The sequence below is a fragment of the Uloborus diversus genome, chromosome 1 (assembly GCF_026930045.1).
Source record: "Uloborus diversus isolate 005 chromosome 1, Udiv.v.3.1, whole genome shotgun sequence".
In the NCBI taxonomy this organism is placed as follows: Eukaryota; Metazoa; Arthropoda; class Arachnida; order Araneae; family Uloboridae; genus Uloborus; species Uloborus diversus.
Window position 1 is genome coordinate 192,815,017 of NC_072731.1, and position 25,596 is coordinate 192,840,612.

General features: G+C 32.1%; 1 protein-coding gene and 1 pseudogene across 1 annotated transcript in view; one reads left to right on the forward strand and one right to left on the reverse strand.

The window, feature by feature from the left end:
* The window catches only part of LOC129223981 (peroxisomal acyl-coenzyme A oxidase 3-like), a 51,778-nt pseudogene extending 36,743 nt beyond the window's left edge, over positions 1-15,035 (reverse strand).
* Positions 15,036-15,465: 430 nt separating this feature from the next.
* The window catches only part of LOC129223991 (cyclic GMP-AMP synthase-like), a 30,593-nt gene continuing 20,462 nt past the window's right edge, over positions 15,466-25,596 (forward strand). Inside the window, exons 1-3 of the mRNA XM_054858386.1 lie at positions 15,466-15,915; positions 15,994-16,284; positions 24,738-25,088. Of these exons, the coding sequence (XP_054714361.1) occupies positions 16,000-16,284; positions 24,738-25,088 (636 nt within the window). The 5' untranslated portion in view covers positions 15,466-15,915; positions 15,994-15,999. The remainder of the gene's footprint in view (positions 15,916-15,993; positions 16,285-24,737; positions 25,089-25,596) is intronic.

Below are 25,596 nucleotides of genomic sequence, written 5' to 3' on the forward strand. Positions count from 1 at the left end.
ACTTTCCAGCACCTTATAACTCATAATTTTGACAATATACAAAACACTTAGAAACAAAGGGGCCATAAGTGTCAAAAATGCAAAACTTATGCGTAAAACTGGTGAGACTAGGGGCCCGGTCATTGAAGAGGTCCTGGTTCAGAAAGAGTAGTATTATTTTTATAAGTTTTAAGGAGGAGAGGGGCCAGGTGACCAAACTGAGAAGGGGTTCACCTTGGTTCTCAGCGACACTGACTTTGCATGAATAAATTTTAGGACAACAATTTGTGTGTAAAGTAAAAGGGATTTCTTAAATAAATGTTGTATAAGACTTGAAATTAAACAATTTGAAATCTGGCAGAACCCGAAATTTCACAATTTATTTTAATTTTCTGGTTCACGGTTCAAATTTTTTATGACATCTTAAGAAAAAAAAAAGAAAAAACTTCCAAATTGTGTTTAAAGGTGGCTCTTTACAGTAAGAAAACACATAATCTGAGGTGTTTAATCATGTTATTAAACAGAAAGTCCAACTAAGTTGAATATGTAAACCATTTGTTTCTCAAATCACATTTGAATGGTACTCAAGTTCATCCCACATTCCACCCAGCAAGGAGTGTGGACACAGTTAAGTCCACTTGGATAGTTCGTATTTTCAGATCTTTAATGTTAGGAATGCTACAAAGTTTGACACAAATGAAGAGGAAAAAAAATCATAAAACTGTGAAGAATTATTGCACAAACTGCCTGAATGTGTCGACTTTTCGGAAACCATGTATCTACTTCATTATGAGATTTGGGAGTAGGCAATGATATTTGGGAATCTCCCGAACAAATCAGCAGAGTTGGCAGCTATGAAAGAGAAATAACATTTCTAGGATGTTGCTGCTGTACTGCATAGATTGGAAAAAAATTCAATAAAAATCCACCTAATGGTTTGAAATTTTGAATTTTGCATCTGTTTACCTAAAACCTTAAAAACGTCTACTTACATCTCTTTCTTCTCACTGTCTCAATTTTGGCAGCACTAATGCAATAAGTAATTTAAGATTATGCAAGATGTTAAGGATGGGCAGAACAAGAAGTGAACGAATTAAAGAAAGTATGAAAATAAAGGAAGCTATGAATGATGATATTAAACTAAAAATCAACTAATTTGACAATGGCCATGTTGAAAGAATAAGTGAAAGGCTGCTCAAAACAAAACAGAATCAAATTCAAATGGGAAAAGAGGAAGACCATAAAATAAATGGATGGACAGTATAAAAAGATAATGAGAGGTTGGGGTTTGGCTTTAAGGGAGGAATGGAACCTAGACTGGAAGAAGGTGGAATAGACTCTTCTAGATTCTTTGGAAGATGACACAAATGCTTGAATAGGTATGAACTGAGTTCATACCTATTCAAGCATTTAAAATGCAAACATGGAACTATCTTTTAGTGCAGAGTTTTTTAAACAATCAATGACAACAAGAATAATACCAGACTTTATTTTATCACTAGGAAGAAAAACATTCAACATTATTTGTTAAGCATTGCATAATTACTTATCATAGCCATCTCAAATTGAAATATAAAATAAAAATAAGTGAAAAGCTGAAATCAGCAAGATGCACTTAATGGATTATCAGTGACTAGCAGACATTACATTAGTATTTCATAAGAACACAATGATAACTTAATCAGCATTTGATAAATAGTGTTTACAAATGGAGATAAAAAACAAATTTGAATTTGATCAAATGTTTGATTGTTAAAATAAAATTATAGATCAATACTTCATAAAATAGACATATCGCTACAGTTTAATGCATAGAAATATTGCTATAGTATATATATAGCAATAATATATACAGCTATATCATGATTTCAATGAATATCCTATAAGTCAGAAAATGCAAAGAAAATTAGATAAGAAACAAATTTGTAAACTTTAATCTTTATATTTTTTATAAACCATACACTACGCGGTAATTTCCGTGAATTTTTTTAACTTAAAAAATAAAATGTATATATATGTAGCTATAAAATACTTTTAGATTAACATTCAAATTTAATGCATAACTTTTTAATGATTGGAATTATTTTGTTAAATAAAGTTTAAGTAAATTGATGTAGGAAAAACGAGTATCCGCTAAAGGAATTTAAAATAGTAGTGGTTATACTATATAAAATTTTTAAAAAAAATTGTCAACCAGTCACATTCTGTGTGGTAACATAACTGCCATAGAGTTCTTTCCAAATAAATAAATGGAAGAGAGCAAAAATCAAGTAGATAGTGATGAAGATGCAAACATGGCCTGACCGCCTTTCACGAGGAAAATTGGCAAGCAACCAGTAAAGAAAAAACCAAATTGGTTCAAAAGGTATAATATGATTCTGAAATTTATAAGCTGGTTTTGTGAAAATGAAATTTTAAATGGAACCAAGTAGCTGGAATATCCAAAAGCTGTTGTAAAATAATTGTAAGAATTTAAAACTTATAACATGATTAAAAATTTGTGACGAGGAAGCTGGTATCACTAGCAGCTAATAAATACATCCACTTCCAACTAGAAACGGGACATTTCCCTGTTAATCTGATCAGTAACAGTATTGTGCAGTCTTAAAAGTTGTGAGTTCTGAATTTCAGTTGTTATTCTAAATATTATCAAAATAAAGCCCCCACTTTACAATAAATATTTTTCTTACTTTAGTTTAGCTAAAAATAATGATCTAATAGGTCTAAAAAGTGTGCTTTTATTTATTTGTGTATTCTTTGAGCTAGTAGAGGACATCTTTGAATGATTTTAGTACTTTTCAAAAATATTAATTTGACAATCTCGATCTTGACCAAAACTCCAAAACCTAATTTTATTGCATAAGTGTGTACCAATTTTAATTTAGTTTTCCGGAATATAATAGGTTTAGGAGTTTTAGGAGGGCTGAAAATGCTGTTGAGCACTTTCTGAGTACAACTCAATGTTTGAAATTTGACTTAAGTTTGCACTTCAAAGACTTTTTAAGTATGTTAATAGTTTTAAATTGTAAATTTAATCATAATTTTAAATTTACAATACAATACTGATCAAAATGCAAACAAAATAAACTATCTTGAAAAAATAATTCTTTTTTAGAGGAAACTAGAATTACAGTAAAATAAGAAATAACAACGCCAAAAAGCACAAATTGTAGATTACTGCAAACATGTTCAAAATGTCTTTTTTTTTTTGCATTAAAAAGGCATTCTTTGTAAAGCCGAAACACGTTTCTGCAGTAATCTGCAATTTCAGCTTTTTGACGTATTTATTTCTTATTTTACTTTTCAGCACAAAGGTATTTATTTAACTGTAGAAGTATGTACGGTAGCTGGGCTTTAGGGTGGTTCGAAAAAAAACGATTTTTCTGTTTTGGAATTGTGTTAAATCTCAAAAGAGGAAAAATAAAGGAAAAAATTCTGAGATAGCATCTTCAGTTCGCCCATAAGGCTTAAAATTTGAAAAAAATATGTTAAAAATTGAATTTTTCAAGAATTTTTAAATTATTTTTTTTCTAATTGGAATAGTTAAACAACCATAAATTATCAGCATACAGAATAGTTTGAACCATTTTTTTAAAAATACCTTTTGCATAATATCTTCAGTCACGCATATGTACATTTCAATTTTAGGCGATATTAACCCAATTCTGTTGGCTATTGAAAAAAAACAAAATATCGATTCCCATGCAAATTTGTTCTGTGCACATCGGCTGGGTGTGGGCTGACGCGATTAACGTCATCGCCAATCGGCGATCTGCACATGCCGAGTCGGCGTGTATAAGACACTTTCATTTAGAAGGAATGAGTTGGTGTTAATGAGAGTGTGGGTGACTATCAGGTTGATGGATGAGATTGTTTTTCTTTTTGTTTTAAGCAATTCTGTCTTATTTTATTTTATTATTTTGTAAATAGTTATGCTTGTTTTAGTGTTCAAATAAACGACGAGTTTTTAAAATCAGTTTTTCTTTCAAAGTTTGATACATGAACTTAGAAAGTTGGGAAAGTTCAGCAAAAGAATTTTTTCCAACATATGTAAGAGCGCAGTATATGAAGGAGTACGTGTGAACTAAATATTTTATGTAAAAGCTATAAAACATTTTTTTAAGTTCAAACTATGCTATACATGGATAGTTTATGGTTGCTGCACTACAAAAATTTAAAAAAAAATATTTTCAAAAGTTTTGAAAAATTCCATTTTTAACATTTTTGCAACTTTCAGCTTCATGCACGAATTGAAAATGTCAACTCAGAATTTTCTGTTTATTTTTCCCCCAATTGAGGATATCGAACTCAACTTTTAAGAGGTAATGTGATTCCAAAATAAAAAGATGATTTTTTCAAACTACCCTACTGGGCATGTAACTTTTATAAAAAGAAAGTAATTGAAAAAACTTTAAAGTCCTGAAATTCAGAAGGTAATGGATATAATACAGTAAAACTTTTCAATTATTCTTATATCAATGGGTAGAACAAATTCACTAATTGTCATCAAAATCAGTCAACCTCAGGTGTAAAACCTTGTTTTAGCTGTATGATTTTAGTTGTAATTTCCCTATAAAAATTCTACATGTATGTAAAATACCTAAACAGGATTGACAAAATAAATGCTTTTGAGATAACTAGTTTCAAACTAACTTTAGAAAAGAGCAACATGCCATTAAAATAATTAAATCGGATTTCCAGGAGGATGTGCTCATTTGATCTAATTAAATTAATTATTAAAAAAAAAACTATTACTTGGTAACCCTAGTAGAGATCAGAATTGGAGATGACAATTTCTTTCATATGTGAAACTAAGCAATCTAAGAATACAAAAGTTTTTTTTTTTCCATAACTGATTTGGTTATTTAATTTTTATAATTGATTTTTAAAATAAAATTAAAAATGAGATGCAAGTGCAAATAAAAGAAAAACTAATTTACCTCCATTTTGCTCATAGGCTCTAAAAGTTTTAAATGGTGAGAAGATCCATTGCTACGTATCACAAAGGTAGTGTACTAAAAATATAACGAAAATCCTTTTTTAAAAACATAATTGACAGTAAAAATGGGGAATGGAATGCACAGTAAGAGCCTATAATAACTTCTGGCTCATGAAACATGGTTTGAATCATTGCACTCTTTTAATGACTGTTGTTGCTGTATTTTTTTTCAAAATCTTGGAAATACTGCATGTTGCATACGGGTTGCACCGTAGATCTTCTGTACAGAAACTTCCGGTACTATTTTTTTTTCAAGTTACATTCACAAATATAATGAAGAATTAAAATGAAATAAAGTATGCTTACAATATAGCATAAACATATAATTATATTTCTGGGTATGTACCGTCCCCACTATTTATCATTTCTTAATATAGCGATAAACATTGGGGGTGGTGCATCGTCAGAAATATAATTATACGTTAATGTTATTAACCGATATTTATATTAAAATAATTTATAAGAAATATAAATATATGTTAATGTTATACATTAATGTGTTAACTTAAATGTATGCGAAAATAGTGTGAAGCACAAACCCCTAGAATAGTCTTGCTACAAATTTTTCTGTCTTTGAACTTTTCAACTTGCTAGCCCATTAGAAGCTCCCTTCCCCATCAAATAAAAATGAGGCTATGAAACAGTCAAATACCAAAGGGGGGGAGGCTGATAGGGGAAAACGATGGTAATATTTGGATTCACTGGGATATTCTGCATAAGAAACAGTAGAGTGTCAGAAAAATTTTGAAGGGGGATTTTTTGTCGCACAATGTAACTGATATGTAAAAGTTAAATAAACTTATTTTCCATGAACAACACAAAATAAATTGTGCTGAATATTTGACAATTAACACTAAAACAAATTAATATTACTTTCAGTGTCTTAACAATAAGAAAATGTTCCATCATTTGAGCTGGAAATTCATTAAAATGTCCTTTTTAAAAGCAAAATCCATTTTAAACATAAAGAGCAATTTATACTTACCTCTGTTGCTAAAGACTTTTTAATGTATAGAGCTAAGTCATACATAGCAATTGCATTGGCAAAAGCTGAAGTAAAATGCATTTTTTCTAGCACAAGCTCGGGTGGTAGTAAATTTAAATCATGCAAATGCATGTGCCGCCTGAATGTAATATGATGATCTTCTTGCCCAAGTTCTTTCTTCAATGAGAGTTCTCTGAAACAGAGGATCAGCCTCTAGAGTCTTCCAAATGTAATGCTACAAGAAAACATAAAAAATATATATTAATTAATTATTTAGGAAATCAGAATTATATTGTAGTTGGATTTGGAAAAGACTGAAATCTAGCACCCTCTTCCCCAATAACTGCACTAAACAACAATGATTTTATTGAGTTTATGCATTACAAACACAAATATTATCAGGCTTTTTAAATATCAAGGTAGAGTTTACTGGGGTGCAGTGGACAACCCCATTTAAATTTAGTAACAAATTTTTTTTTTGTTCATATAAAGACTCATAGATGATAGTATCATTTCAGTGTTATACAAGTCAAAAAATGAATAAATAGCAAATTGGAAAATTTAAGATAGCCATTTTGTACAGATTTCATGTTTTGAACCACTGAAAGTGATTTTTCTATTTCTAAGTTTTTTTTAATTTTAAAAAGACTGAACTGCTGACTGTAAAAGTCCTCAACAATTATTTTTAAAATGTAATATATCATCGCCTCAGAGCAACAGTGAGGTATCTAATCCGAGAAATAGCACTAAGATACCTTACTATTGTTATAAGGTGATGATATTGCTGTTTTTGAATTCCTGAAATTAGTAGCAAACAGTCTATATATAATTTTAGTACTGTTATTTGTTTTGCTTGTACAGTGTATTATACTACATTCAATGTGCTAAAAAGTGCAAATGAGGACATAATAAATTACTTAATTTAGTGAATGTACAAATGAATGGAAAGCTTAAAAAGCATGATTGATGAGACACTAAGCAAGAAAAAGAGAAAATTATAAAATTAGTGTTGGAGCAAATCCAATCATTTAACTTCAACTATATCCTCATAAGCCGAAATCCCCTGATCGAGTAATGCGCTGAAATCACCAACAATGAAACTCCCGTCATAGCATTTGACATTTGACACCCTCAGAGATCACCTGCACCTACCAATTGCTCTGTTTATCAGTTTTAAATGCTCAGATAAATATGAGCAAGTGAGTCTCTGAGGAACTTTATTTAAATATATAAAAAATTACACAATTATCAGTTACAATTTTGATTTGCTATTGACAAAAATTCTGGTAATTAGTAGACAAAAACATTTCATAAAAGCTGTACAATAATACAATGAAACATAATGCTAGCAATATAACATAACAACATACAGTATAACATAATACTAGAGAGTTATTACTTTACAGAAGATAACGTGTTGAAGTGTAGAAAAAAGAACTAAATTTAAACAATGTGAACTATTGAAAATAGATAAAATAACGTTTTTATTGAGTGAAAGACTATGATTATGTCTCATATTCAAATGCGATGTTAGTGGACATAAGAAAATGTAATGTTCCGGAGAATCTAATTCTCTGCAAGAGCAATTAACAGAATCAGAAAGTGAAAATCTTCTTGTGGGAATGGTTCATGATGTGAAAGGAAAATTGCCTCAAACCTACTTTTAATGCATGGAGAAAAACGAACGGTGGGGAAGAAATCAAAAACTCTACGTCCAGTATTCGTTTCATTCCACCTAAATTGTCAGTCATCTAATGTTTGTTTTTTAATGTATGAAATTAGTGAAGATTTTGGAAGAAGAATAGATGAAGAAGGAAATTGCGGGTCGTCAGCTGCAGTTCTTGCTAAGCGATGAGCTTGATCATTGCCGACATCCCCAGAATGCCCTTTTACCCCAATGAATTGAGACGGAATAATTACCTAATAATGACTGTTGGATATCAGAAACTGTTTCATTCCGTTGAAGAGGAGTTTTAATTGCTAAGAGAGAAGGCTGATTATCCGAAAAAATTTGAATGGAGTCAGCGTTAAGTAAATTCGAGAATTTCAATGCTTGAAGAATAGCAAATAATTCTGCTTGAAAAATACTGTTATTGGGATGAAGACAGATACTCCAAAACGATGAAAGAGTTTCGTCCTCAAAATAAGCATATTGCTGATGCTGTACCAGATGAAGTGAGAGAACCATCTGTGCATAAGCGAGGAAATGAAAGATTTGCAGAGTTGGAATTCGTTGAGATTGGATATTCTTTAATTTGTAAACATGAATTGGAAAACCATTTAGGTACAGGAGTTTCAAAATCTGAAGGTGAATAAGTAGTTCCATCTAGAGTATCTGAAGGTGAATAGTAGTTCCATCTCTGCTGATTCTATTCCTATCTTCCAAATCCATACTTTTCCCCTTACTGTTAGTTCTATTGTAGGAATACCAGTCAAGGTTTGCAAAGCAATATGCGAGCAAGTTCTGTATACTCTGGTTATAGTGAGAAGTGTTAGTAATTGCTTTTCTAATTTAACTGGTAAACATCTACCCCAGAATCCTGCTGTAAAATATAGTACGTTTCAAAAATTTGAGTGTAAATCAGTCTTCTTTCTACCATTCGAATTCCCCAGTTTCTACCTGCTAAGCGTTGCCATGTCATAGCATGCACAACAGCATTATTTCATTGTTGAAGCACCAAAAATGCAGTAAGTTATTTATAATTTGATGTTTTTTTTTTGGCAATGTTTGACATGCAGGGAAATGCTTAACTTAGACAAAGGCTGAACTGGAACCGGGTTCTTAACTGTTTAACTGGTAAGACTAATTTTAGAAGAATGAAGAAATGAAAAAGTGGTCAACAATTAACGTTATCCACTGGAGTTTACGGTTAATCCAGTGAAGTTAGGGTTTAAATTTTAACTATCAAAATAACACCAAACAGGCAATTGCTTTGTTCAAATGTAGAAGCAATTTTCCATGTCACACATTGACGGTGATTTTCTAGTCATAAAATAATAAGAAAAAAAACAGATGTTCATTTGAAGGTTAATGGATACTTCAAGAGAAAGAAGTTCAAATTAAAGCTTTTACTTGAAATTTGGCAACATCTTCTCCCTCTAAAGCATATTTCATTTCCTTCCAATCGAAAGATGCTTTTTTCCGATACACATCCAAAGGACCAGGAGGAAAATTTGGGAGTTTCACACTTGTATATTCCATCTTGATCTAAAAATAAAAAATTGTTTATTTTGTTACCAATACTTAAGTTTCTTTAAGATTTCAAACTCTGGGTACCAAAGTAAAAAAATAAATAAATTCTAATTTTTGAAAATTAATTTCTATATGGGGGAGATGGGACATGATTAGGGAGTGTTCCCATAGATCCATGTATGCCATATACTCTCAAACATTTTTTAGACATATTGATATTATGTATATGATTGCATACACATATTGAGCATAATGGATTACTGGCATGGGTGCTCATATGCAAAATTTTAAGGGGGGGGGGGGGCTCAGATATTCTAACCATGGTTTAGCATGATGTTTTCCCCATGAAAACCAATTTCAGGAAAGATTAGAGTCATAAAAATTGGACATTTTTAATCACTTATTCGTGAATAGCTGGAGAAGAAATATTTTTACATTTTTGCAAAGAAAAAAGTACTAACTTGTAAGGGGGGCGGAGCTCGAGCCCCCCCCCCTGCCCCCCTATATGGGCACTCTTGATTACTGGGAGTATACCCTCAGAAAAATTGATGGGAACACCACTGGACATGATGGTCTGCTTATAGGCTTTTCATGTTTTATCTCATCAAAGAATTTAATAAGCAATTTCATTTTTTATAATAAATTCCTTAAACATCCCCTGATTTTTTTTGCAAATGTTCAATTCATTATTATTTTTTTATAGTAAACTTTTTAACAGAACTCTGTATTGCTTGAAAATCTTTAGGTATAAATAATCAAAGAAATAATTTACTGTGATAGTTCAGACATTATTAATTACAAATAACCAAGAATAAATTCTTGTTAATAAATTTTCTCGTAATCAAAGCTATCTATGATAAATAATTCTTAAACATGGCAAGTATTCTGCAGTATCTACAAATGAATTACAAGTCTGATCTACATTACAGAACTTTAAAAATCAAAAGATCAACACATATTTTGTTTAAAGATTTTTAAAAAAGTTACAAATCATGTAATGTATTTACCAAATGTATCAGTGACAACAATTATAGAAACAGGACAAGTAGGTCGAAAAAAAATCTTCATGTTTTCCATAATATATATATTGTTTCTCCTAGTTTAATGCATTTAGAAATACATTTTTTTAATCAAAGAAAAAAAATTAAAAGGCTCAGTATGAAAATACTCTTTTAACATATTTTAATAATGAAAACTCGGAAATTAATGTTTATCGATTCTTCCACCATTCATACATCAGACTTCTTTTATAATATTTGGGATCAAAAGAGTTTGTTGAAAGGTGAAAATTTAGCATTATTTTTTTTTATATATAAGAACATTGAGTTACATGAATATTTTCTGCTTTCATAATTTTAAATATTTTCTTTTTTTGCTCCATCACTCATTTCTTGCTTTCATCATTCATCTTGCTTTAATTTCTTGCATCATCAATCAGGGATGCAAAGAGTGCAAATATAAGCACAATTTTATGCCTACTCTACAGGGGTTTGGCCAGAGGATATTTGGGTCCGTTAACGGACCCTTCACAAAAATCCGATCAACCGAAACGGACCTTTCACAAAATCCCTATCAAACAAAACGGACCTTTCACAAAATCCCGATCAACCAAAACGGACCCTTCACAAAATTCTGATAAACAAGATCGGATCTTTCACAAATTGTTTTTTGAAGGAGCAAATCTGAAAGCAAAGTAACGCATATTAAACCGATAATTTTTGGAACCTTTCTTAAAGTCAAATTAGAGGGATCAGCTTATACAAAATCTGCTAATTTTGCAAAGAAAAAAAAATCGGCACTCTTGTGATGCTCCTGCAAGCGATAAATTGCTACTGCCAAATAAATATAATGCTTGTTTGCTTCTTGGAAAGAAATTAACAGCTGGAAATAAGTTTGGTTTCAAATAATTTTGTTTGTTTTATCACAGCTAATTAGCAGCGGTGTTGTAAACTTTTCTGAAAAGGCATTTATTAAGCACTTTTCTCCCCCACTGATGATTTAATAAACAATAATAATATATATCAGCGAAATGAACTTAGAACTGCAAAGGGATAGTAAGGGTGGGGAAAAAATGTGATCGCTTCAGATAGGGTTACCCAACTTTAAAATTATCGCCATTTAGCGTCTGGCGTTAAACCTTTATAATGACTTGATTAGAAAATATTCTGATCATTTTTCCAGCTTGTCAATATTTGCGTTTCTATGGTGCGGTGCAATGTTCAACTGTTATTTTGGGAGAAAATTATATGGGTTTGATTTTTCGATGCTAACAAGGATGATTAACTTTAAATAAACTGTTTTACTTGCCTTTTTTTTTTCTTTAGATCTCTACATTTTTAAAAATACAATCTTTTAACATCCGATATAAGAATCATATTTTGTTCATTTTTCAAGCTAACTTCGTTTTATTAGGATGCAAATAAATGAAAAGTCTATTTTTGTTAGAACACGCACTTCAAGTTTTTAAAGCAAAATTCCATTTTCTTTTATGACTCAAAAATTAAAATGCTGAATCAATGGTTTAATTTTATTTTTGCTTTAGCTGTGTCCACAGATATTAATGATATGTTTATCATAGGACTCTAAAATGCAATTTAAAGATAATTTTATCAAAAATATTTCTTTTACAATCCGTTTTTTATACCTTTGATGCCTTCACTTTGAGAATTGCGATCTCTTTGCATCCGCTATGGGATTCCGATTTTTTGAATTTTTGATGTTTATTACGCTTTGTTAAGAAGTAAACAAATAAAATCTATTTTTATTTTTGTTAAAATCACGGAATTTATAAGTTTTAAACGAAATTCTGTGCAGTTTTAAGAGTGTCCTGGGTCAAAAAGTTAAATGCTGACCCCCCTCGTCTGAATTTTATTTATTATTATTTTTTTTTTTGTTACAATTATTTTAAATGCTGTACAGAAATATTTCTAGTATAATTTAACATAATGTAGAATGGTAGATAAATATTGCTACTTGAGTTAGCGATGCCCCCCCCCCCCCCCCCCGCTAAATACTAGAAAAACACCCCAGAATGATATTCTCAACATAGAAGAGGAAAACTCTCTACTTTAAGTTTAAATGACGTAGTTTGTGCCTGCTCTAAATTCTAAAATTTTGATTTAACAATTTTTTTTTTGCGAAATTATTTTATTTTTTACAAAAATAATTCACTTTTCACAAAATTATTTTATTTTTCACAAAAAACGGACCCTGTGAAAAATCCTGGACAGACCCCTGCTCTAAGTGTTATTGAACTTCTTTAATTTTTTTTTTCTCTAGTCATTTAAATATTCTAGCAGTAAAATTTATATACACTATGCATCGCTTCAATGGTGCATAATCTATATCAACAAATCATAAGTAATCAAGCAAATTAGGTAGTAAATGAAGTTTTAAATGAAATTTGCTTTTTGGACTATTTTGAAATTCAAAAGACTGAAAAATAATATATAAATAAAAAAAGAGCAACTTGGATTTTTTCTCCATGTAATTTTAGAAAAACTTAGTTGGTCTGCCATGTACATTTATGTACCTAATAGGAAAGATGCATTGATTTTAAAAAAATAATTATGAAATGAAAACAAAAATCCCGACTGCGTAAAAATTAAAAAAAAAAAAACGAAAACGAAAAAATATAAGCCCAGTAGTTTAGAATGTTATTAAGTACTACTGAATAGCTAGACCACTGAAATAAGTTTTATAATTGATACACACGCAAGACAAATCATAAATTCAAACGCAGAATAGAAGAATCAACAGTCGGGGCCCACATTCCTTTTTGACCAATCAAGCAACCCCGTAAAATTTGAATAGGCCCCGACTGTTGATCCTTCTATTCTGCTTTTGAATTTATGATTTTTCTTATTTGTGTATCAGTATAAAACTATTTCAATTGTGTAGCTACATTCAGTAGTACTTAATAAAATTCTAAACTATTGGGCTTATATTTTTTTCTTTTTATGTTTTTTTAGTTTTATTCAGTCGGGTTTTTTGTTTTTATTATTTTTTTTATTTTACACTTATTAGTTAATTTCATTGACTTAGTTATTGTGATTAAGAGCCATAAGTTTCGCAATCTTGTCATTTCATTGACAGAGTTTATATCGCGAGGATTCTTAAGTAACTTGCAATGGCCTAAATTACTGATTTTTAGTCTCTCTAGGGATCTAACTCTGCTTACAGCTACATATGCTTGACCTTTTACTAAAACTTTGCATTTCTAATTCTTCTAAAAGTTTTTGCTTTAGTGTGTTTTCTAAAAGTGCACCAACGTCCCCTTGTTCTTGGTCGGGAAAAAATGCTGTCATATTTTTTTTCCTTATGACGAAAAAAAAAAAGAAACAACAAATAATTAAGAACTAAGATAACTTTTTAGGAGAGGAGTTAATTTCATTACTTTGTTCTTCACTAAAAGCATTAAAAAAAAAAAAAGCATTGACTTTCTTAAAAATTATTTAGCACTGAAAAGTAGGCAACAAAATTGTTTTTTGAAATAAAATTTGGTCAATATAACAATACCATGTGAATTTGTTATAGAATTTATAAGACTATAGAGGCTATTTGTTGTTCACAAATCAAAATATAAAGTATTTCAATAGTATTGGAAATATGAGACTGATTCAACGTGCACTGCACTCCAACAAGTCTCATCTCGCCCTAGCTAGAGTACACTAAAAAATAATCACAACTTTTAACATTTTTATGTGCTTGTGCTCAACTAAACCTGATTTCCCACAATGAAAAAATAAAATGGATTTAAAAAAATAAATTAAAAGGATGAAAAAAAAATAAAATGAAAGGAACAAAAGTTGAAAATTAAAAAGTAAAAGAAATTTGTATCCTAAAACCAGCTTTTTTACTTCAAAGTGATATATTTTTTAAATCTATACACAATTTGTAAACAAATTAAAAGAAGAGTTTGAGCTAAAGTGTGAGATTGAACAATTCTTGCAACTTTTTGATCTTTTAATTTAAACTTTTGTTACATCACAAAAACTGTACATAAGATATTATTTTCATTATTCGTTTGGTGAGGGGAAGGGGTGACAGTACAAATTACCACCCTGACAGCCCCATGGCATCCCAATCAGTGCTGGGAACGTAAAGTATTATATTATGGGCAAGTATTATATAACTAGCATGAATCCCAAGATATCCAGCAGATTGTGGATAAACCAGTTTTATTCCAATTCTATTCCTTATTTAGGGGAAAAAATGAAATTACATTTCTATTGAATATTAAAATCTGGAAATATATCAAGTAAATGACATTGAATTAAAGTGATAAGACAAAAACAAAAATCTTACTATGTCGTTTTCCAAACAGTGCTCTTTTTTATCCAGCTTCTAGGAGACAAACAACAAATACTACCTTCAAGTTTTCCTCATAGGATGGATATTAGAAATAAAGTTTCCTTGTGCTTGAAAACCAGTTAATTTCGAAATTGTATTTCGTAACAGGAATATTACATTGTTCATAATTTATTAAATATTGAAGCTAGAAAAATTTACGATAGCAAAAATGTGCACAAAACTCACAGAAATACTGAAAAAAAAATTGTTCTAAAGAACTTTGGAAATTTTCGTAGGAATTATGTAACAAAACACATCTGTCCTCATTGACACTTCCTCAATAGAATACTTTCGAAGGAAACAATGTACAAGTTTCCTGATAGAAGCTCACAAACAACGCATGACAGAGGATTCACGTATTTTAGAACAAGCGAAGAGAAAAGCAAGATACAGATCTTTATTATGTGTAGATATTGAATTAGATACGCAGAACAATAAGTATCAATGATCTTTCAGATAAGTAAGTTAAGATAAAATGTATCCTCCAATCAAAATTTCTAAGAGAAGATACGATTTGGCCGCAGGGGGAAAAGGAAGAAATGAAAAACCGAGTTTGTTTATTTACAAGTTATCGAACCACGTGATAATAATGAAATAGGTTCAATGGAGGAAAGATCCGTGAGGGATAACACAAGGTAACCCTATACGTTGGCGAATGATCTGGATCAAATATTGCCAATCATATATTATTTCTCTTCTTGGGTTGATGTTGTGTGTTAAATTTCGGACAAGTTTGAATAAAGAATTTCTTTTCGCACTCCAAAACGTAATGAATCTTGTGATTAGTTTCTTCTTAAATAATTTTCAATTTTAAAGTTTAGCGATAAAGTTGCCAACATACCAATCCATACTACAATTAGCAGCCATGTCTGTAGAGGAATAGCTCTCCATTTAGCGTCTGGAGTTACCGCTTGTGATTTCAGCTGTTGATGTTAGGATGTTACCTTGACGTGTTATTAAAAATTATTTTTTACTGCAAAAGTAAAAACGCCATGTGTTTTTGAAAATCCATTTATATCCAGTGGGGACTTCCGGAGAAAGAGAAGCCGTCATTTTTAGGCATACAATTTTACTTTTAGCTAAAGTTAAATTGAGATAGAAAGTACATATATTTTATAGATCGACTGAAAAAGGGTATTGACAAGATGCATTAAAAATGCTGGGCTTCCTTCATGGCAAGAAATAAATTTTACCCAGATTTAAACTCATGTGCTATGCAACTGCAAAAACATGTGTAATTAAATTTAAGGAAAAAAAACCGTCAACTTCCTGTGTCATTCCTTGTGTAATAAACATAATTTTTGGTAAAATTTGACCTCACCATCTGCTTTTAATGAAAATTGGCTCAAGGGTAGCGTTTAAACTACACATATATTGTAGAGGGAATTGATAAAGAAAAATTCAAAAGTACTAATTTTTCTGAAAGTTTCTTTATTTTGTTTGTCAAATTTCATTGTGACTTTAATCCTAGTTTTATCTTTACAGCTCAACATGGCTGAAAAATGTTTGAAATGCAATTCTTGCAACCAAACAATCTCTATTACTGATGAAGATTTTCCTGAAGATTTGTATGAATTAATGTTTAAATATCAAATCAAGCAGCTGTCTTGGGTGTGCAAAGCATGTTATAATAAAAGTGTTGCCTGCTGTAATTTTTGCACATCTTTATCCGATAACATGGAAAAAATGGAACTTGATATGTCCCAAATGAAAGATACTGTCAAGCTATTGTTCAAACAAGTTGAAAGTTTAACAAATGTTAGTGTTCCTTCTAATGTAAGTTATCAGTTCAGTGTGCCTAAAATTTCTTTACTTCATCAGTATTCATGCTTTATTTATTTATTTAACTTATCTTACCCTTGTTCTTAGATCAAAGCTATTTAATATTTTAATTTATTTTATGTTTTAAATATGCAACTAAGTTCTCTACTTTTTTCGTATCATCTGTAAATATATAACATGAGCTGAACTTTTAAGTTCAAAGATATATTTTTGCATTTCAACAAGTTCTTAAAGATTTAACGAATCCAGACACCAAAAATCTTCAGAATTTTAAATTTTATGTTGAAAAAATATAAAGGAAAAAAAACACCCACAGCTTCTCTTGTGATGCAACAAAGTTTTAAAAGCAAAGTTGTATCAGCTTTTAAAGTTGGTTTTTAGATTAGTTCTGAAAGATGCAACTACAGGCTACGTCTTCTTGAACATTTTAGCCTGTCCCCTAGGACTGATTTATTGAAAAATTTTACGTATTTGTATTTCAGAAGCCCATCTCTTTTGTTGCCCTATAACATCAATGCAAGAAACAACATTGACTGAATTGCAAAAAATGTATAGATATACCTGACATAAAAACTCATGGTTTATTGTAACCTGTAAATTAATCATTTTTGATTAATTATTGTTTTACATTTAGGTAGTTAAATAGTCATTTAGTTCATTCTTTGTAATAGTTATTGTAAATATCTATGACTGATTAGATTCAAATCTAACATCAAATGAAAGAATAAAGTTCAATGAACCCCTTCTTGGCTATCCTCTCTTATTTATTTTGATTATGGTTAATGTGGAAACCCCCCCCCCCTCATTTTTTTTCTTCAAAACCACAGCTTTGGTTGGTTTGTACAGCCTTGTATTTTTATCTACAACAGTGAAACCTCCGAATAGCGTATAGTCAAGGGACCAGAAGTTTTGTCCAATATTGGGAGGTGTCTGCTATTAGGAGGAACTACTTAATTTACCTTTTTCAAAATGGGCTGTTGTTGCCTTTGTAGAACACAATCGAAACAATTGCGAAAGGTTTACTACATTTTGCGTCAAGTGTAATTAATCTGTTTTTTTCTTAATAAAGGTATACTGACTGACAGCACACACTTGTCTTAAAAAGCATTTAATCAATTAAAGTAATCAGTTAAAACAGTTAAACTTCTCTTTTTTGCATTACAAGCCTGTTTCTCAATATAAATATTTAAATCATTTACCTTAGCAAGTCTTTCAGTGTCCCCTTTACTCAGGAAAAAGTTTTTCAATTCTTTACTGTATTTCAGTGCTTCTGAAAAGTCTAATTGTGCAAACAACAAACATCATTTTCAATCACAGGAAGTTCATCTTCATCATGTTCAGAAAGAACACATAGTTCAGTTGTGTTCTGAGAAATGAAATTTGAAATGTTCAAGTTCTTTTCCTCAATTCATAAGTCTTCATCAGTTTAAACGTAGTCTTCAGCACTGACATTTGAATCCAAATGAACCAGTAGCTCATTAAGTTCATTTTCCTCTTCTGCTCCTCCTAATGCACTGTCGGGTATCATTTCACTCCTGAATGAAAATCCTGCCTATTTAGAACTTTTTGAAACGCTCCCAGGTTCCACTTTTTGGAGAGCTGACGTGATCCACAAAACAGCATCCAAAACTGTTACAGATATTGCTAATTCTTCACTAGACTATTAGCAACTCTGAACCGTTTCAGGACAACCTCGTCGATTTCAATGGTTTCTGTTTTGCGAAACTTTACGTTTTTTAAATTTTCATTCGAACTCACAATCCACAATTTTCGGTACAGATGTGATATACCCCCCCCCCCCCCCCCCCATTTGGCGACATCCGATTTTTTGCACAAAATTGAAATATTTTTCTCGCCAATGAGGCGATAAATTTTTAAGCATGGCATCCCTGGTGAAACTAACCTGTGGTTGGCAACGCGAAGGCAAACTTGTTCGAACTTGTTTACTTGGGTTCTTTACTTGGTTTTACGCAGGAGAGATACATATTGTTTTGTGCAATATACCTTACAGGAATGCTTATTTTGTGTTAGTTTAGATTCAGTAGTTGTGTTTTGAAGTAAAAACATTAGAAAATGCCAGTTTCTTCAAACTTGAAGGTTAATTAAAAGTTAACTCCAACGTGGTGTGTATCTGTAACGTGCCATTGTCATATGATGTATTGTTTTAGACTGAGTGTGAATATTTATACCATATAAAAAGGTAAGTTCTTTATTTTAGAATTCAAAAAAAACCTCTCACTTCCAAAATTCTTTGTTTTTACAAATCCTTGAGGGGTTCTTGTAGTTTTTGACTTTATTTTTACTGTATGTAAATTAATTTTACAGAAATAGTACGGTTATTTTGTTCTAAAAGTTAATTCTTATCGATGCCACGAATTATTTAGACATTAACGTGCCTCCTTTAGATACTGAATTTTATGTTAACAATTGAAAGTTCTTTCAGTTGTACTCTTAAAAATGCTGAATTTTATTAATAAATCTGCACAATAATGGTGCATATTTCACACTTAAAACTGTGTCATTATTGTACACTGAACGGAAGGAGCCACCCTTGGGTGTACATACACATGAATATGCATAATATACATAAATATACATAATTGTGACCATACTCCGACTGTAATGTATATTAACAGTCGGAGGGATAACGGACCGAGCGGAGCGAGGTCCTGGCGAGCCAGAGGTCTCATAGTACTTGCGTAATGAGACTGAGGCAGGGCCGGCGAGCCAGAGGTCTCATAGTACTTGCGTAATGAGACTGAGGCAGGGCCGGCGAGCCGAGGTCTCATTACGAAAGTACTATGAGACCGAGGGCTCGTATTCCGGAGAAATGATGAAAAAAAATTAATGCATTAATTTCGACTTGTAATTAATACAATAATTTATTTCATTGTATTTTAATATGTTTACAAAAAACCCCGGCCCTGTACATTTTTGAAGCATATATTCGTGATGTTTTTTGTTGTGCTTTTATGTTGTTTTTATATATATTGTGTTCTGAAGTGCTTTGATCATGTTTTTTTATCTGATTTTTTCCTGTTGGCGCTAAAAAAGCATAGCTAAGAATCGTTTTCTTGGCGCCAACAGGAAAAAGTCGCCAAGGGTGGGGTATATCACATCAGTTCCCAATTTTCTAATTTCGTCTTTATCTTTTAAAATTTCGCTGATTTGAGTTTTCCCAACTTGAAAACGATTGGCAAGACAACGCACACTTATTTTTTCTTTTTCGGCAACATCAAAAACGTTAATTAATTTCTTCTTTTAATGTCAGTCTCTTTCTTTTAGTTGCCATTTTAAATCTCAAATAATATTGTCACACAAAAAAATCAACACACCTTTAGGAAAGTTTGCAACTGCCAAGCTACGATTGCTGATTGAAAAGCAGGTTCGCTTGCCTCTCAATTCATCTCAGGGTATGAATATCCCATTACCAACGGTGGCAATTCGGCAGAGCAACCCCCCTCCCCCCACACACACTTTTTATGGTTAATTTATTTATTTTATCTCGAGTATCACTATTGCATGATTGACAGTTGACAATATGACCTTGAATATGGGCAAATCTTTTTCATGTCTAAAAATTAAACAACCCAACGAAACCACGGCGCCATAAAACCGACTACTACCGGCGCTGGTTTGCTCAATTGCATCTCCCGAGAGCCCCAGTTAGAAAAAGCGCCCAATTTCCTCTTTTTTATCTTAACTTTTGAATAGTTATCGTGTACAAAATTCATTAAAATCTTAAGAAAAACTTACGTTAATTGTTAGACTGATATCAGTTTTCACTTATCTGCTTCAATACTCGCAAAACTAGCCGTAACAAAATTATGACTTTTTTTTCTTTTTAATTTTTTGCTGCCCGCAAAAAGTACCATGTCTTTTAGTTCTTTTTTTTTCTGCCCCCAACTTTTAAGCCCCAATCGCTGCCTCTGCCCATTACCACCCTTTTAATTCCAAGAAACTGATAAGGAAATGATGAGGGGGGGGGATATCAGTTGTGGAGGATAAAAGCTTTGTAAGGCAAGCAGTTCATAAGATATTCTGTGAAAAGAAACAAAACCAGAAGTGCTACGATCGCAAGGGAAATTTTTTGTGAAATTACTGTCCGGTTATTCGGAGTGTCCGTTATTCAGAGTGAATTACATGGAATGGCCTATATTGAGGGACTGGGACTTGCAAAAATGTCCGTTAATTTATTGGTGTCCATTATTCGGGAGTGTCCGTTAAGGGAGGTTTCACTGTATTTGGAATACAAATCTGTCTGTGCCCCCAATAAAAAGAACTTTTCACATTTCGGACTGATGTGGTGTACTTTGCAGTGATACCTTAAATCTTTTTTCTACTTCTTTAAATTCTAAATACCATAGGGTAATGACACTAGTAACAGACATGTTTAAGACATCACTCTGAGGTCAACTTAATTTTCTTAGCCTTTTAATGTATTTAGGCTTTTTAAACAATTTTTCTCTCATGCAACTACAAGTCATCTAATGATTGGCTGCAACATCAGTTTTACCTGCTTAAAATTCTTATTATTTCAGTCCAAACTTATGACTGTCTGTTACTGGTGCCGTTACCCTACCTCCCGAATCTCTTGATTTTTTTTTTTTTTTTTTTTTTGCATTCAAACACTTGGAACAACTGGTGTGTGCATTAATTACAATATTTTTAAACTCTCCCACTGTATTTTAACAGGGGTTTTTTTCCTATTCAAATCATATTTTGGTAGCTCCTGTGTTTAACCCCATTTAGCTGTGATTTTCATTTTGATATTTAATGCAAACAATTAAAGATATAAATGTGTCGGTAGCCTCTATGAATCTATGAATTTTATTTATGTATTATTTTTTTGTAAACTGAAGCTTGTCACAAGTGTACACTATATACTATTTTTTTGTTGAAGCAGCTTGAAACGTACATTCAGTGACCTTTGATGAGATAATCATAAATACAGAATTTAGGATGATTCTATTTTAAAACTACTTTATCTTTTAAATTTTTTCAGAATGAATACTTTTTGTTACTTTTATTGAATTTGTTCATTTATTATAACTATTTTAATTTTTTAAGACTACGAAGACCTTCTTTTCTTGTGCACCACTAAAATATAATTGGAATGGAATTCTGAAAAAGGGCGGGGCATAGCACCCTCTGTACCCTTTTGAAGACTGTCCTGAAGTACACTCAGGCCCAATGGGAGGCCATGTAACCTAGTTAAAAACTAGGGGCCCAACTTGGAATCACAGTTGTATAAGTTTTATAAATTTTAATGAATAAGGGACCCGAAAACCAACTGACAGAGGACCCTCCCCTTGGCTCTCTGTGGCCCTGAGTAGCTCAAAAAATGCCTCGTGGGCACTCCTAATATTAAAAGTATAATCAGAACCTGATTGCCTCCCAAGCCTCTCTTAAACATAAGCCTGGCACTGGCACTAGCTCCATCGAATTTGACTGTCCTTCAAACTCGTATTTATTAAGGGAGTGTTGCAAGTAAAAAAAAAAGAGTTAAACCAAAAATCACAACCGGCCCCATGACCCACCGGACCTTCGGACAATTACAAGATTGCCCAGTCTGGCCCTGCTGTCATCGTGCAACATGAAATGTTGCGCATGAGTCATTCTTTCTACCAATAGATGATTCTGGTGTAATCCACATTAGAATCTTTTCTTTTCATTCATTTTAAAATTCGCGCACATGTTTTTGTTTCATTTCTCTTCGGAGCTATTTTTTCATACTAGCACTGTCTAAAGCAAAGGCAATTGCAGTGACGTCAGAAGAGACGGGAATGACATATGTGGTACCATGTTTTCTTTTCTAATATCATAGGCTGCCGAATATGGTGCGATATTGTCTAAGAGTTCTGATTTATGCATTGTGGTTAACGGTTTTGTTTTCAAGAATAAAGAATTTCTTGTATGCAACGTATTTTGCTTGACTTTTGAGAGGACTCGATGATTTTTCCCCGTGCTAAAAAGATGCGAGCTGGGTTTGTTAAAATTTCTGTAGCGGAGATTTTTTATTCCCGCAGCCGGCTAAGCAATGTGTGGCTGGCCTTTTTCGAATTTGCCTGGGGAAATTGTACGCTGCAGCAGTGGCGCCAACTCCACGAGGCCTGAGCTCCCTCAAAACATTTTTTGAGGGGGCAGAGCCCTCCCAATAATTTAAGAAAATTATTAGCTATTTAATGCTTTCTAAATTCAAATTTGTCTTAGTATTTTTTATTTTCCTTGTTTGAAGATAGTTACCTTGTAAAATACATTCTGTAATGAGTTAGAACAAATAATTATTACGGTAAAAAGCAGGTTAACTGAAAAGGAGTGGTGTGGATAATGATAGTGTTATGGTGCTGCAAGCACTTTTAGAATTTGTCCCAGTGTGCGAACCTGCGGATAAAGTCTGTCCGATCAACAACGGAGCAGAATCGATTGAACAACTCAGCTGTTCTTCATAACCACCGAGATATTTTGGATGAATTGAATATTCGACCAGTCATCGACTTCAAATTCGGTAATCTAGTCAGGTGGTCGACATTTGCACCTTTCTAAAGATAGCCCTAATATTAGTGTTTAGTGCAGTTTTAAAAATCTCTGTAAAATAGAGAATTAACTGCATACAGAATGTTAGATTTAAAATTTTGAAATATTAGTACTATTTTATTGCTATATTACTATAGTACTGCATTAGTTATTTTCAAATACTTAAATATTTTTAGGGTATAAGGCTCTATAAAAACCGGCTATTTACATACTCGATAAACTTTATTAAGTAATATTAAACAAATTGACTTTGGGATATTATTTTTATTTAATGAACTCTGAGCCTTATTCAAAGCAAGTTTAAATTAGCTATTTCACTTATTAATCAAAGTGTGACAGCAATATTTTATGATTTATTTTTTAATGATAGTTTAAGATTTATTTAAATATAATTTCAAGCTTTTTATAGATAATTCACTGTTCTGTAATAGTCTAAAAACAAAATTATTATACTATAAATTAAATTAACTTTTTGCAAAAATACCATACTTTTTTTTTCCTTTTCCGTTTTTCAAAGCCAGAACATGTGTCGAGTTAGCCAGAGTAAAGTTTTCGGGATTCTAATGTTGATAAAATATTGCTCTAAAATGCTTAAAAAACTGTAGAACCTACTTTTTTCATCTCCAATTTATAAAATTTCGCGCGGTTAGACCCGCGGTATGTCCCCCCACCTTACTAATATTTTTTGCAAGTAAGCGCCACTGGGATGCAAGTCAAGTGCCCTTCCATGCAAGTCAAAATGCCCTACTTTATACCAATGCCTAGCCACAGCACTGCACGACGACTTCCCCCAAAATAGAACTGTAAAAATGTCCCACACTGAAGACAAGTGACATGATCTAATTGAACCAGAAAATTTGTACTAATTCTTAGATTGACTTTGGAAACGCCATGCCATATATTGTTTGCCAATTTACATATTTTCTGATTTATACATTTTCAAGGTTCAAAAATCTGAACTTTTATTTTATTTATTCTTTTTTTTTTTTTTTTGGTAAAGGGGGGGGGGGGCTCCGTGGGATTACATACCCACCCAGATCACCGGTGACGTTTAGTCCCCCCCAATAATTTTTGCAAGTCGGCGCCCCTGTGGCTGCAGTTATGCCTGCGTAAAAGTGAAAGTGCATGTGGGCTGTGTGTTTGTTATTAGTGAAATTATGGAGTTTTATAATCGGAAGTGTGTAATTAAACAGTACGGGTGATGTTTCCCCCGTAGTGATCTCCTGTGAGGTGACTCATGGCAAATGAGCCACTTGTGTATTTGTGTGAACAGTGTGCGAAAAAACTGCATTAACTGCTCTTCTGCAATCGTGAACTGAAGCTCTTTCCTTTTTTGTGGATTATTCCTTCTCTGCGACGTGAAATCACAAATGGGTGAGATCCATTTAATTTCATGAATTATGTCACGTGTTTGTGCTAACTTATTTAAGTTATGTAAAATGTGCATAGTTCGTAAACTGTTGGGGTTTGAGTCTGAATTTCCCTGCCACATGATTTACACACCTAGAGTTTTTTTTTTAATCATTAGACAAGAGACCTTGTGATTGTTGTGGTTACAAGGCTCTGACTTGGGTTTTCGCACAACACGGTACCCACTATACCCACTAAACGTTACAGTTGCCAATCCACGAAATTGTCTTCCACCTTTGGGGGAATCTACACGACACAATGATGTCTCCATACATGCAGTTACGTGGCATCGTCTAACGTCTAATGTGAAGTTAGACGCACTGACCTGGTTTCATTTGAATGAATCTTATACATGCTTTAAAAATTAGAATTACATCAAAATAATGTTTATTATATTATGAAAAACTGCTTGAAATGCTGAAAAATATTTTTTTTTCTGTACTTGACTTACATTTTTTCCCCCTGCACTTGACTTTCATTTCTTTGTTTTTCACTTTTAGAAAGAAAATCTTTCTTCAAGAATCCAGCTTGATTCTCCAGTGACATATTCAACAAAACATTCTTCTATAGAATCATCAAGTTCTCAGAAAAGTAAAGCTGCATCAGAACTTCTTCAGAAAATACTTAAGAATGAAATAAAAATTGATGATGAGGAGAAAACAAATGGCAAAAAAGTTGTTAATTCATTTTTAGAAACTTTAAGGCAATATCTCAAGAAAAATGAAGAAACTTATTGTATATTTAATCGGTTTAACTTCACTGGCAGCTCTTATCAAGATTTGAAAATTTCTAAAGCGACAGAATATGATATAAATGTTGTTTTAGTTGTGTCGTCAAAATTTTTCATCTTGGTAATCCTTTAGAATTAATTTCATTTTTCTATTTAAATGCTATTTCAATTATTTTGACTTTTTGATGTTTACATTTTTTGATGGGCCGTAGAGGCCTGATCGGTAAGGCATTAAATTCGTAGCTGGAGGGTTCCGTGTTTGATTCCAACCGGTCTAAAATCCTCCAGTTTGCTATTGGTGACTGGGACTCATTAACTACAGGGTGCGGAGAAAGTTCCCACAATTTTATTAGATAGTTCAATAGGCTGTAACTAACACATAATTCAACAAATCAATAAGTTAAAGCAATAAAAACTCTTTAATGAAACAATAATAACATTAAACAAAAAAAGTATAACAATTGTTCAAAATTGACTCCTTGGGCTTCAATACATTTACGGAGCCGCAGTCTGAAATTGCCGACGATGCTCGTGCACGCATCCACCGTTATCTCATTCCTGGCATTTTGCAGTGGTTGGACGACCACTGCGTGGACGGTCGGCAGTCCCTCCAGTCTCCTTGTAGTGTT